This window comes from Oncorhynchus clarkii, chromosome 1 (genome assembly GCF_045791955.1).
Source record: "Oncorhynchus clarkii lewisi isolate Uvic-CL-2024 chromosome 1, UVic_Ocla_1.0, whole genome shotgun sequence".
Taxonomy (NCBI): Eukaryota; Metazoa; Chordata; class Actinopteri; order Salmoniformes; family Salmonidae; genus Oncorhynchus; species Oncorhynchus clarkii.
In genome coordinates this window covers 33,614,249-33,626,914 of record NC_092147.1, presented here as the reverse complement: position 1 = coordinate 33,626,914, position 12,666 = coordinate 33,614,249, and the positions used below count along the sequence as shown (strand labels likewise).

General features: G+C 41.5%; 1 protein-coding gene across 3 annotated transcripts in view; it reads right to left on the bottom strand.

Annotated features, from left to right (window-relative positions):
* Positions 1–3,918: 3,918 nt before the first annotated feature.
* LOC139406084 (mitogen-activated protein kinase 8 interacting protein 2) overlaps positions 3,919–12,666 on the bottom strand; it is a 54,783-nt gene continuing 46,035 nt past the window's right edge. For 2 of the 3 annotated variants that reach the window (XM_071148554.1, XM_071148565.1), the window contains exons 8-13: positions 11,872–12,044; positions 11,575–11,684; positions 11,335–11,457; positions 10,800–10,870; positions 10,589–10,687; positions 7,354–8,797 (exon numbers count right to left, since the gene is read on the bottom strand). In XM_071148554.1, coding sequence (XP_071004655.1) covers positions 8,725–8,797; positions 10,589–10,687; positions 10,800–10,870; positions 11,335–11,457; positions 11,575–11,684; positions 11,872–12,044 — 649 coding nt within the window. In that variant the 3' untranslated portion in view covers positions 7,354–8,724. Of the gene's footprint in view, positions 4,238–7,353; positions 8,798–10,588; positions 10,688–10,799; positions 10,871–11,334; positions 11,458–11,574; positions 11,685–11,871; positions 12,045–12,666 lie in introns of those variants that run through there. The other variant, XR_011633935.1, reaches the window with a different exon arrangement.

Here is a 12,666-nt window from a genome sequence, read left to right as displayed (position 1 = left end):
CTCTTATGGTCAATCTTCCAATGATATGCCTACAAATACGTCACAATGCTGCTAACACCTTGGGGGAACGACAGAAAGTGTAGGCTCATTCCTTGCGCAATCACAGCCATATAAGGAGACAATGGAAAACAGAGCTTCAGAGATTCTGCTAATTTCCTGCTTGACGCATCATCTTGGTTTCACCTGTAGAATGAGTTCTGGGGCACTTACAGACAATATCTTTGCAGATTCTGAAACTTCAGAGTGTTTTCTTTCAAAAACTGTCAAGAATATGCATAGTCGAGCATCTTTTCGTGACAAAATATCGCGCTTAAAACGGGAACGTTTTTTTTATCCAAAAATGAAATAGCGCCCCTAGAGATCCAAGAGGTTAAAGTAGGCTAGTCTAGCTTAGGGGTGTTTTTGCATATTTGTTTCTTTCCTTGGGTCCAGCTCAGCCCCTTTTCCTGCTCCCCCCATTACCGTGTGTTTATCAAATAAACCTTGAGTTTGACGGTAGATTTCAGTTGTCCTGGTTATTACGTTCACACTTTTACTTTGTCACAATTATAATTTGCATGAGTTATGTTACGCGTCTCATTACCATCCACCCTAGACTGTCGGGCCAAAAGGGATTCGTAACATTCCAACACGCATCCATTTACGCTCACCTGGAGTCGAACAACGAGCAGACATTTTCTGGTTCAAGCTAGTAGAGGGGTGTAGTGGCAGAAATTGATCAGAGTCCAGGAAGGTCCCATTATCATCCTCTCGAATGTTTTGATAGGAAGCATTTGATAGTCTCATGGAATCCTTATTCAGTTCAAGGTGCTTGGTCAAATTTGTAATTTCTTCATGAAGAGTAATAATCCTTTCTTTAGCTGCATCAAGTTCAAAACATTTTTCACAAATGAAGGTATCCATTGGACCTTTCCCCGTGACAACTCCGAACATATTGTAGATCAAACACTTACTAGCATGACAGACCCCAGCAGATCCAAAGGAGTTTTCACTGCTGAACGTTGACACTCCAAGGGAACAAACATTTCCTGGTGCCGCCGGGAACTTAGATGCTCCCTCCATGGCCACGGATGCCCCAACCAGCGCCCCACACAACTGTGTTGTAATCTGTCTCTGGTTGAATGTGGAGAGCGAGAGAGAAGCGCAGGGAGATGGGTGATAACTGGGTCGGTTGTCAGTGGCAGCTCGTTCCGTGCTACATGTCCCCAGTGTCTGAAGTCGAGTGGGATACAAAACATACAATTACAGCATGTACTGGCCAACAATTGGAGTCACACTCACACACTGGAAATAAGGACTTTCCTTTAGTAGTTCTATAGAGAGCGTTGTAGGAGTTGAGCTCTTGGTAGCCTGGTTCAGTTGTTGGTATCCAGGTACTAAAGTTTCCAGGGGTAAAAAGTTGAATGAAAAAAGTTGAGTGAGGAAAAAACAAAGAAGTTGGTAATTGTGTTAAATGCAGAGTTTTGATTAAATGGTTATTAAAAGTACAACAACGACAAACAGCACAGCAGAACGACAACGCGGATGTGTGACGTTTTTCAGGAAAGCAGTCACGTGTGCTGTACGATGGGGTTTTCTTGTCAGGTCATGTTTCTACTTGCACGAATGCACACACACAAACAGAAAAAAGATTGTAACTTGGACCTAAATCATGCATTAATGTTGACATTTGAATTACAGTGGCATATTTAAGCAATAAGACCCGAGGGTGTGTGGTATATAGTATGGCCAATATACCACAGCTAAGGGCTGTTCTTAGGGACAGTGAAGGGCTGTTATTAGTGCCTGGATACAGCCCTTAGCCGTTGTATTTTGGCCACCACAAAACCCAGAGGTGCCTTATTGCTATTATAAACTGGTTACCAATGTAATTAGAGCAGTAAAAATAAATGTTTTGTCATACCTGTGGTATATGGTCTGATATACCACAGCTGTAAGACAATCAGCATTCAGAGCTCGAACCAACCAGTTTATTACTGGGGTTGGGATTTTACTCTATAAATGCACTTTAGACAGATGATTCATAGAAATTGTGATCCAGCAGCACAGTCACACAACCACAAGAAAGAGACAGTCAGACGCATCCCGACATCAAGCATATAGTTTATTCATAAGATCAAACCCATGACAAGGCAGTGTTTTTCTTTGTTTTTATTTTACATTTTGACAAGTCCCCCTAATGATACAAGAGAGATGAATGTGTTTTTGTCACATACTGATGCTCTAGTTATACAGTGAATAATATTGTTTATGGATAAAAATTAAAAGTAGATTAACTGTTAACTGGATGTCTGAGCTGCTATACATGACTAGAGGATACTTGGTGGTTGGTTGGTGTATTTTAGCTATCAGGGAAGTTCAAAGGACTTCAATTAAGCTGTTATAAGACAGTGAAAATACACGAAACAAACTGGTACAGTTAAGAGATGGCACACATCTGGAGCTCAAAGCCATGGGCTACATTGTCAAGATGCGATAGGTTCCCGTCAGAGGTGTGGACTCGAGTCACATGACTTTGACTCAATTCACAAATTTGATGACTTGAGACTCAGCCTGATAGAAAATAAAATACCTTGATTATCTGGCCAGGTTTGGAACGATTTGACTCCGTGGAGAGCCAGAGACAGTATCGCACTTGCAAAAAACAACAACATATTGGCTAGTGAAACGCACACATGGACCTATGATTGGACCAGCAAAGTCACCCAACACTGGGTGAGCTAGCGTAGTGAGAAGGTTTTAGGGAGTTGAAACTGAATGGGCAAAATATATATATATTTTTATACATATTTTAATAGGCTATATATAGCCTACCATTTGTATTGTATATTTATACAATTGCTTATTCGATCTGGTCATTAACATAGGCCTACGCCATTGAACAATTATTTTTAAAACATAACATCTGTGCTTCAGAACCAAAAAGCTGCGCGTCTTGACTGTTGACCAATGTCCAGTCATCAGCATTGGTGCGCAAAGGCGGTCGCACACATCCAAATAGTGACCAAAAAGCACTTGTTTAATTTTCTCCGATGTTGCCTGGTAACAACAGAGTAGCCTGCCTACATTAATATGATCCATATAAAGTACCGTTTAGCAATGGTGATTTCATTTATAATTTTCAAATTTCAGATATGGCTTAGTTTGGGTGGGTTATAATTATACAGCTCAGTGGTAACATCACACTACCTTCAATGCTTATGGGATGAAGATGTAACAGATTCTGGCGAATTAATTACTTATTTGTGAGGAAGAAAAAGGCTAGACAGATCATGCTTTCCATCCGATCCGACAGCCTCTGCTGCATACAGGTAGGCCTTTTGATCCTGATAGCTCTGGACTCCAGCGAAGTGACAATGACCACGTTTACATGCGCACAGTAGTCCGGATAGGAGCTCATATCCTATCCGCTAAATTGTTTACATGCACCTCTGATATCCCGCTCACGAGTAACCGTGAATAAACATAATATTCCTCATTTAAATTAATATGGACTAAATGGGATAGTAACTGAAATATGGACACTGACTGTAGGCCTATTACCTCTCACACGTAGCGGGGTGAGTATAATTTGTGGAACATTCCAACTTTGTAAATAACAAGGTTGCCAACAAACAACGCATTCAAAGTTCTATAGTGGCAGAATAAGATACCGGGTAGGTTGTTGGCAGTTTGGTTAAGTTTTTCACTCACCACGTTTATTCAGAAGAACGTATATCCTTGATCTGGTAGCCTATGGACAAAGATTAAGAATAATCTATGTGGTGAGTTGATGCCTATTTAGCAGCTAGATAGCTAGGTGAATTGATCGTGCTACTTTGTATGCGTTGTTTGTTGGCATCCTTGTACTTCACGAAGTTTTTGGAACAGATTCATGTTGGAAGTGGAACGTTCCACAAATTATACTCACAACATATAGCATAAAATATGAACTCCTTTAGAATTCTGTATTTATTGCAGTAAAATTATACAACAAATGTTAATTTCGTCATGGGAACAGGAATGGAGAAATATTATTTATTTCAGCATCTCGAGAAAATACAAATGCAGCTATGTGTTATCTTTGACACTGTAATGCAAGCAGACATATGCACCCAAGCCAAACTGAAGTCTTATCAGAAATGTGTTTAATTGTTTTCTCAGCTTTTCTTTTCCTTAAAACCAGTCAAACTGATTACATTTTGCACAGGACCAATCTTTCCACTGTTTTGGAGTTGTTGCATTTTCTTTCAGGTCCCTAAACAAAACAGACAACGTTACCGGTATTTACTAGATTACTAATGCATTAATTCTATCAATGTAAGACATTATTCTGGTGAGCACTACTTTATTTAGTCTTCTGGTGCAACCATTTATGACAGAAGAGAAGCTGCATGTAGGCCTATCTAACCATAGTTGACAAACAATTGGCCTACCAAATGTAGTAAATTATATGGCCTACCAAATGTCAGAAGTTATAAGCAGAAAGTTGTCTAAATTAGTGGTGAATGTAGCTAGTCGGCTATACGGTCCAGTATGGAGTAGCGGCAAAATAAATTATTATGGTGGATTGAATTTGACAGGTAGCCCACCCTTTGAAGTGATTTGACAATCTGACGAAAACGTCATCGCAGAACCCCATGGTCTGCACAACACAACATATGTGCAACTGAGCCTGCGCAGACAGCAGTAAAGGGTATAAGTTGTTTACATCCCGTCTAAAATCAGCATATCCCAGGCATTTTATCTGGGTTTCTCATAACCGGGACAAAAGCTTTTTTGGGTTATTGTAATTGGGATATGATGTTTATATGCACCATCTCAAAAACAGAATACTTGAGTATCCTGAATAATAACGGGATATTGGTGTGCATGTAAACGTGGTCACTGTGACATGATATCCCTAGTTGAAATCGACAGCTAACATGAATGACTTTCAGCTCAAAATGCAGGTGTAAAAGGGTTCTGACTTGTGTTTATTTGTGTATCTTTCGTTTTGAAAATGCATCACCGTTTTTTGGCCGTAATGATAGGCTAAATTTGAGCAGCGATTCTGCGCATCTTTGCGTGGGGGTCTCGAACTTTGAACCATTCCTTTTTGGGGGTTGCGGGTCAAACAGTTAGAAAACCACTGAGCTGGCAAACAGATTGCTGATTTGCTGAACAGCTATAGGATCGTGTGCAGCGCAAACGTCAAATTGTAGGGACAGAGGATTGTCATAAATTAATATACATCTCATTTTTTTTTGCTGATGATCAAGAATATGAACCGTTTACTTTGCAAGCTCATCAGCAATGGGGCATCAAGCAACAATTTCTAGCATAGGCCTACTGGTGTTTTGGTATGTCAAAATTGCTTGAAATGTATAATTTACTTATAAGGCTTGCATTTGGAATTTGGTAAAATAAATTATTACATAATCAAAAGGTGATGTTGACAAAATAATGAAAAGGGCTGTCTGGTAGCCTAAAAAAATGTACAAAGATTTGTAGTTAAACAAGCCTTTGCCTGTATATTTTTTATTTTTTTACTTGATTTGAGACACACAAAAAACTTGCGACTCGACTCGCTCTTAGAATGCAAGACTAGGACTTGACTCAAGACTCAACCCGTTCTACTTGGGACTCGATTTGAACCTTGTGACTTGAGATTTGACTCAAGACTCAACCCGTTCTACTTGGGACTCGATTTGAACCTTGTGACTTGAGATTTGCAGTGACTCGAATAATAGTGACTTGGTCCCACCTCTAGTTCCCGTGTGAAAGCAGACTCTGAAAGCTATTTTAATTGGTTAATCTTTACTACTCTGCTCTATCAGCGGATTGGCCAGCACTTGAGTGGGTGTGGCATTGGATATCAGCAAGGTGACACTTTACGTGTGTCCCCTAATGACAATGTCACAGATTTGCCTAAAAGCGGTGCTGCTGAAGCCTGTCTGTGGGGTGAATGTCTGAGTTAGCAAGAACTTAGTGGTTCACAAAACATAGTGGTTTGATGTAGAGACAGTGACGTGTATGGAAACGCAACACGCTCAAATTAAAACAAATAATAAAAGGAAATGTACAATGTTTTCTCTCTTTCCATTGTGGTTTTCATGGTTCTTTTTTGAATATGTCTCCTTTTATTTGACATATTCCATTTCAATAACATCCTTAACGTAAAGGACACAGCACTATCTTGTTGACTCTCTATAGTATTTACAGGATCTAACCGACAGCAATACACATTTAGATTATACCCTCTCTCCCCTCCTACTGACACCACTCTCACAAATAATAAACTGGTCACCATGGAGGTCCCATGACTCCTCATCACCAGCGGATCAACAATGCTCTCCTCTACAAGATCTTCTTCTTGCTGTTTGATACTTGTTGAAGAATAAAAGCAGTAGACGAGCATCCCTCGTCTTCTACACTCAACCTGATATTGGGGATTGCAGTATGACACCTGTTATTTCAATTCATTCTGTGTTGGCCACCTCTCTACTCCCTTCATCTGTTTAGATGTTATACTGTAGGCTACAGTATGCTATGTGAACTGGAAAAGACAACTGTAGAAAGTAAAATGTCCTATTATAAGTACGCAAACGATGTACTGTATATTACCTATGATAAGAGTGAAATCAAGGAGTACATGTGGAAAGGTCAACTTCTCAGGACATTTATCAGGCAGAATATGAGCTATTAGACATTGTAAAGTCAACTTCTAAAACTGTTGGACGGACCAAAGCAAGCCTATTATATCCAAGAAACTACCGGTCTTTCAATGGTAGCACTTCAATATCAAATATTTTTCTAACTTAAAGGGGAACTCCTCTCAAAAACTATATTTTTGTATTTTTCCATAAATGATTAGCATTTTGCATCATCATCATGGTGGCCGGTGACATCTTGAAAGTCTAATATCTTGAAAACTTAAATGCTTAAACGGTCTATCCTCATTTTGACTTGATCCACCTTAAAGAGAAGGTAGAAGGACACAGAAGGCACCACTACTTTCTTAGTCAGCATTATCGATGTCATGACTTTACTTTCCTTGTCGCCTTATGGACAGTCAACCAAGGCCAATCTGGCCTTATTCTCAGTGGACTCAACTCAAACAGGGACGGACACCCACCTGTACAACAGTGCTTCCTGTGAGGGAGTAGTGTTGAACAGTCAGAACCGTGGGATTATGGCTTCTCCTGAAGAGGACCTTCAACTGTCCTCAACCTGATATTCAGACTGATTATCTCTGTACATGCACATTAGGACACTTCACAGTTGGACCAGATGGAAAGGAATATAACATTGGATTGTTTCTGTAATACTGTATTTGCATCATTAGAAGTCCAGAAGCTGAATGATTCTCTCTCTTTTTTTATCTTTAAAAAAAAAAATCTTTCTCTCTGTTCCCAAAGCACTGACAGTTATCGCCCCGTTTCCATAGCAACCTCTTCCTGCCACTGCTGTGTTTGGAGATTTGATCAGAGGAGCTGTTGTCCAATGACAGATGACTACTGAGACAGTTATGGACCATGGCAGACAGGGCTTACTATCAGGTCAACATCATCAACATAAGTCATAACCCTTTCAATGTAAAAATGACCAATATGATGAAGAGCCTCCATTGCAAAACTGAGGCTTCATTCCATTTTAGCCCCTAGTCCCTTCCCCTAGCTCCTGCTCAATGTTCACACCCACAGATCTGAAAGGATCTGGATAGGTGTAATAAATATGATGGCAACTCCATTTAGCTCAATTGAAGGGCTAACTGTGGCCATCACCATGTCGCTTACACCTGCTCGGTCCTTTCAGATCTGACGCCAGTACATTTTCAAACTATGAATAGAAAATGGTGGACTTCAAAGCTGGGGAAGGAACTAGAGAAGAGAACTGGAACCAGGCATAAGCCACATAACACAACCAGTGAAAGGATAAGCTCTCTGAAATAGGTCCAAGTCCCACCAATTGTTCCTGACCCACCATTTGGTAAACACTGGGCTAAAACATCATCCCTCTCTTCCTTTCTATTTCTTTATTTTTCCTTTCTTCACTTCCTCTTGTTTGATTATTGGTTGTGGATGCTACTTTCATAGTTTGTCTTAGTCATCTGTATTTCTCTACTGCTTATACATAGGTGTTCCTAATGTGTATATTTACAGACCACACTTTCTTGTACACGATACAGGTGTTAGCTCGGACCAATCACATCAATGTACTCTCTCTCTTCTTCGATCTTTGAACAAAAACATATTTACACCAAACCTCACCTGACCAAATATTATGCTTAATGTCCTCTTGATTTTTGCGCCATTTGTGTGTCCTAATTTTCTGTGTGTGATTGTGTGTGCATTACCCTCCTAGCCATGCATTGGAACATGTGAAATAGCAGTAGTAGGAATTTCATTGTTGTTATTGTTTTTTAAACCGAGGAGGATACATAATATCTAAAATACGGTACCAAGACTTATTCCTAGAACCGTATCATAGAAAAAGAAACAGGCAATCCATCTAGAAGATGGAAAATAAACGTATAAACAAATGAATCAATAAATAAGTCAATAAATTAATAAAACACGTCGCATACTGTAGAACGGAAATTAACATTCCAGTTTTAGAGGGATACTGTATATATGGGGTATTTTACAATGGAAAGAAGAGCCACCAGTACCCCCTGGTGGTGAGATTGATGAACCTACACAAGCAGCAGCAGGAAGAAGAGGAGATTGTTGTCATGGCAACACTTCCTACTTCCTGCCTGCTTTACTCCAGGTAGATGTCTTCGGTGGGGCAAGCGTACTCCAAGTGCTCCTGGTAATACTCCTGGAAAGCCCGTCTAGAGAGCAAGACAGAGAACAGAGGCCTTAGCTTAACAAACAGATGTCTACAATCAAATCACCCTGCAATAATGTCTCAGCCAGACTCACATCATGGTTCTAGCCCAAGATGAGCATCAGCTTAGTAAACATTTACCCATACCATTAATTAATGTCTGAAGCCTTTCTGTCCACTAACCCTGACTCCCCAGCCCATACCGTCCTGCTCTGCCCTCTGCTTTGCTGTGTCGACCTTGAACCATGGCCATCTTTAATAATTCAAACCCAATTTGCCTGATTCAGACAAGACAGGACAGGAACTACAGACATTATAAACCCCAGCTCACACACACACTCCCTCCCTCTCTCTGTCTCTGTCTCATTACTCAATACTTTGTAATGACTTCTTCTCCTCTCCAGCATGCCAGCTGAACTAAAGGGCTTGATACTATAGGTATAGTAGTCTATGGTTTCCAACATTCTTATTCAGACCACAGTATAACAGTTTGTCATATAAGCAGTAATGACCGAGATTGGGAGATAAAGCAGTGCTAAAGCATTGTTAGGTTCAACCCTAATACACTACACCCCCCCCCTAGCACTGCCTCTCTGTTTTGCACTATCCCGCAAGCCACATCGAGTCAGAGGGGTCTTCCAATTCAACTCTGAATGAAGGGTAGTGCCTTTTCAGTATTCTAGTTGGCCCTCCACACTAAGTAAATTGACATGCAGACTTCTTTTCGCGTGGTTGTCAAAACTCCCAAAACTGCAACCCAAGGGTCTAAAGTTTCTTCAAGAAGATGGCTGGCAAAAATACTGGGATGGAAACACATGTAAGTAATCCTAACTTTAAAAAACAAATTACGCAAAAAATGTACAGTTCAGAGGAATGTGTTCGTTAATGTATACTGAACACAAACATACAATGCAACATGCAACAATTTCAATGATTTTACTGAGTTACAGTTCATTTAAGGAAATCAGTCCATTTAAATAAATTAATTAAACCCTAATCTATGGACTTTACATGACTGGCCCAGCGAATCAGAATGAGTTTTTCCCCACAAAAGGGCTTTATCACAGACAGAAATACTCAGTTTCATCAGCTGATAGTCTCAGATGAACCCGCAGGTGAAGAGGCCGGAAGTGGAGGTCCTGGGCTGGGGTGGTTACACATGGTCTGCGGTTGTGAAGCCGGTTGGGAGTACTGCCAAATTCTCGAAAACAATGTTGGAGGTGGCGTATGGTAGAGAAATTAACATTCAATTCCCTGACAACAGCTCGTGGACATTCCTGCAGTGAGCATGCCAATTGCACGTGACAAAACTGCACGTTTTAGAGTGGCTTTTTATTGTCCCCAGCACAAAGTGCACCTGTGTAATGACCATGCTGTTTAATCAGCTTCTTAATATGCTACACCTATCAGGTGGATGGATTATCTTGGGAAAGGAGAAATGCTCATAAACAGGGATATAAACACATTTGTGCACAGAATATGAGAAAAATATGCTTTTGTGCGTATGTGATCTTTTATTTCAGCTCATGAAACATGGGACACACAGTTAACATGTTGCGTTTATATTTTTGTTCAGTATAGACAAACATGATTATGCATATTTTTTGGTCATCACTACGGGGGCACAGCCAATGCCTTACTGCGACTTCAATAAAACAAACAGTGCTGTGGAGAGGCTCTACATGCCTAGGTTTACAAGCACAGCTTAAAGGGGATTGAGAATCATACTCCAAAGTGTGTCCTATAGCAGAGATGGGTGTGTGAAAGGGAGACTGAAGTACTGTGTGTGACTCACCCAACACTCTCGGCCACACGCCGCATTGACTCCTGGGAGACAAAGACGTGGCAGGCGAACCTGTTCAGCATGGGGTGTTTAGTGATGAAGCCAAAGTAGCTGAGGAGTGAGAGAGGGGGTTAAGTATAAACAAATAAAGTTGAATGTTCTACCTTTATTCTTTGGTGTTTTATTGTCTAATGAAATGTATCCTCAACATTAACTTTCATACCAATTGTTTTTGGGGTGGCATCCACAGAAAGAGATGTTCTTCATCTGGAAGAAGTGACTACATCTGTCAAACTGGAGAGAGAAAGGGAGGGGGGAGAGAGATGCTCATATTATGTGGTAGTTTCAGCATCCTTTTGATTGCACTACAGTCGCTTAAGAGTCTCTGCCAAAAACATATATGTCCCTGTTACGTCCCCAGTTTCTGTGTTGTGGTTTGTTATGTGTGTGTTTCAGGATGGCTTCCTGAAATCCCCCAAGCAGCTGATTGGTCGACTCCATGGCTAATTTACTTTCTTTGCTTTGGTTCCGTCCAGACCCTTTTCCCCATATTACCGTGTGAAGGAATAAATTCCTATTAAACGGTAAAATCTCTGCCTTTTGTCATCCTTACTCGCACCTACAGTCCCATACCTCCTTCACTTCACGGGGAGTTGAGTTGTAGCAGGGAGTTGCGTTCCCTCTTCATAGAGGCGTGCGTAACAGTCCCAGTTTACACTCGTCTCTTACCATCACTTACACCTCCCCATATCTCTCACCTCATCCACAGTGTCATATTCGTCCTCCAGGCTCATCACCAGTTTAACCCCTTGTAAACTAATCTCCAGCTCACACAGAGAGGGGGGTCTCACATGGACCGTCCGCTTCCGCGCTATCGCAATCTGACAAAGAGAGAGTTCGATACAGATCAACTTTGTTAATTGAACACTGTTTCAGACTATTGAGCACTCTATGACCTGTTAGTTTACCCAACCCAGAGTGGTGCATTTCCTGTTTACCTTCTGCATGGCGGCACAGAGGATACCATTGCCTTGGTGATAGGGCACCTCCACAGAACCCAGGAACTGAACGCTGAAACTGTCCATCCAGGCTGGGTTCCTCTTCACTCCTACCGGAAGTACACACACAGGAGGTGACATCAGACTGGAGGCATTTACGTACCGTCTATTTTATCTTATTGACATCCAGGTTATGTGTCTCCAGTGATGACATACTCTGTATAGAAAGGGAACTTTCCAGTAAAACTGTGCTCCTACCGGACATGAACGTAACGTTTATGTCTCTCTATCACTCACCCATTATCTCCTTGAACTGCCCTATGACCTCATGGGCATAGAAGGCAGGGAATATGCCCATCTCTCCCGTCCGCATGTTGTAGCCTCTGTACCAGTAGTCATCCTCCTCCTCCTCGACATACAGAGGGTCGTCCACATCCAGCTCCAACTCATCAACATGTCTAGGGATAAACCTGTAGGAGGCAGGAGACAGAGGGTATAGATACACACACATGACTTGGTTTTAGTGAGGAGGAAGCAGCATCTGTCTGGGTATCAGGTGACTCCCCGAGGAGAGGCTGTTAGCTGAAGAAACAGCAGAGACACATTTAGGGATGGAGGGAGGAGGGGAGAGAAGAGGGAGGGTGGTAGGAAGGGGGAGGGGAAGTGCTGAATGATTTAGGTTTTATAAAGGTTAGGGAGAGAGGAATGATTCAGTTACTGAGGAAAGGGGAAACAGTGAGCACACACACACACACACACACACACACACACACACACACACACACACACACACACACACACACACACAGTGAGGCCCAGGTGGTGGCAGCCTGGTGTGTGTATAGCTGTTCCCCCTGCAATTTCACTAGGGCCATGACACCTGCCCCCCTCTCACTCTCTCCTTTCCTCTCTTCCTCCCTCCATCTCTTCTTCCCTCCCTCTCTCCAGACCACTAGTGATTCACCACAGTCACGTCTCCTACTGCACACAACCATCCTTTATCCCATATCACCTACAATCCATAGTGCATGTGTGGGACTAAGAACAAAGAGTCAAACAGATAAGAGATTATAACATACTCTCTTGAAATGA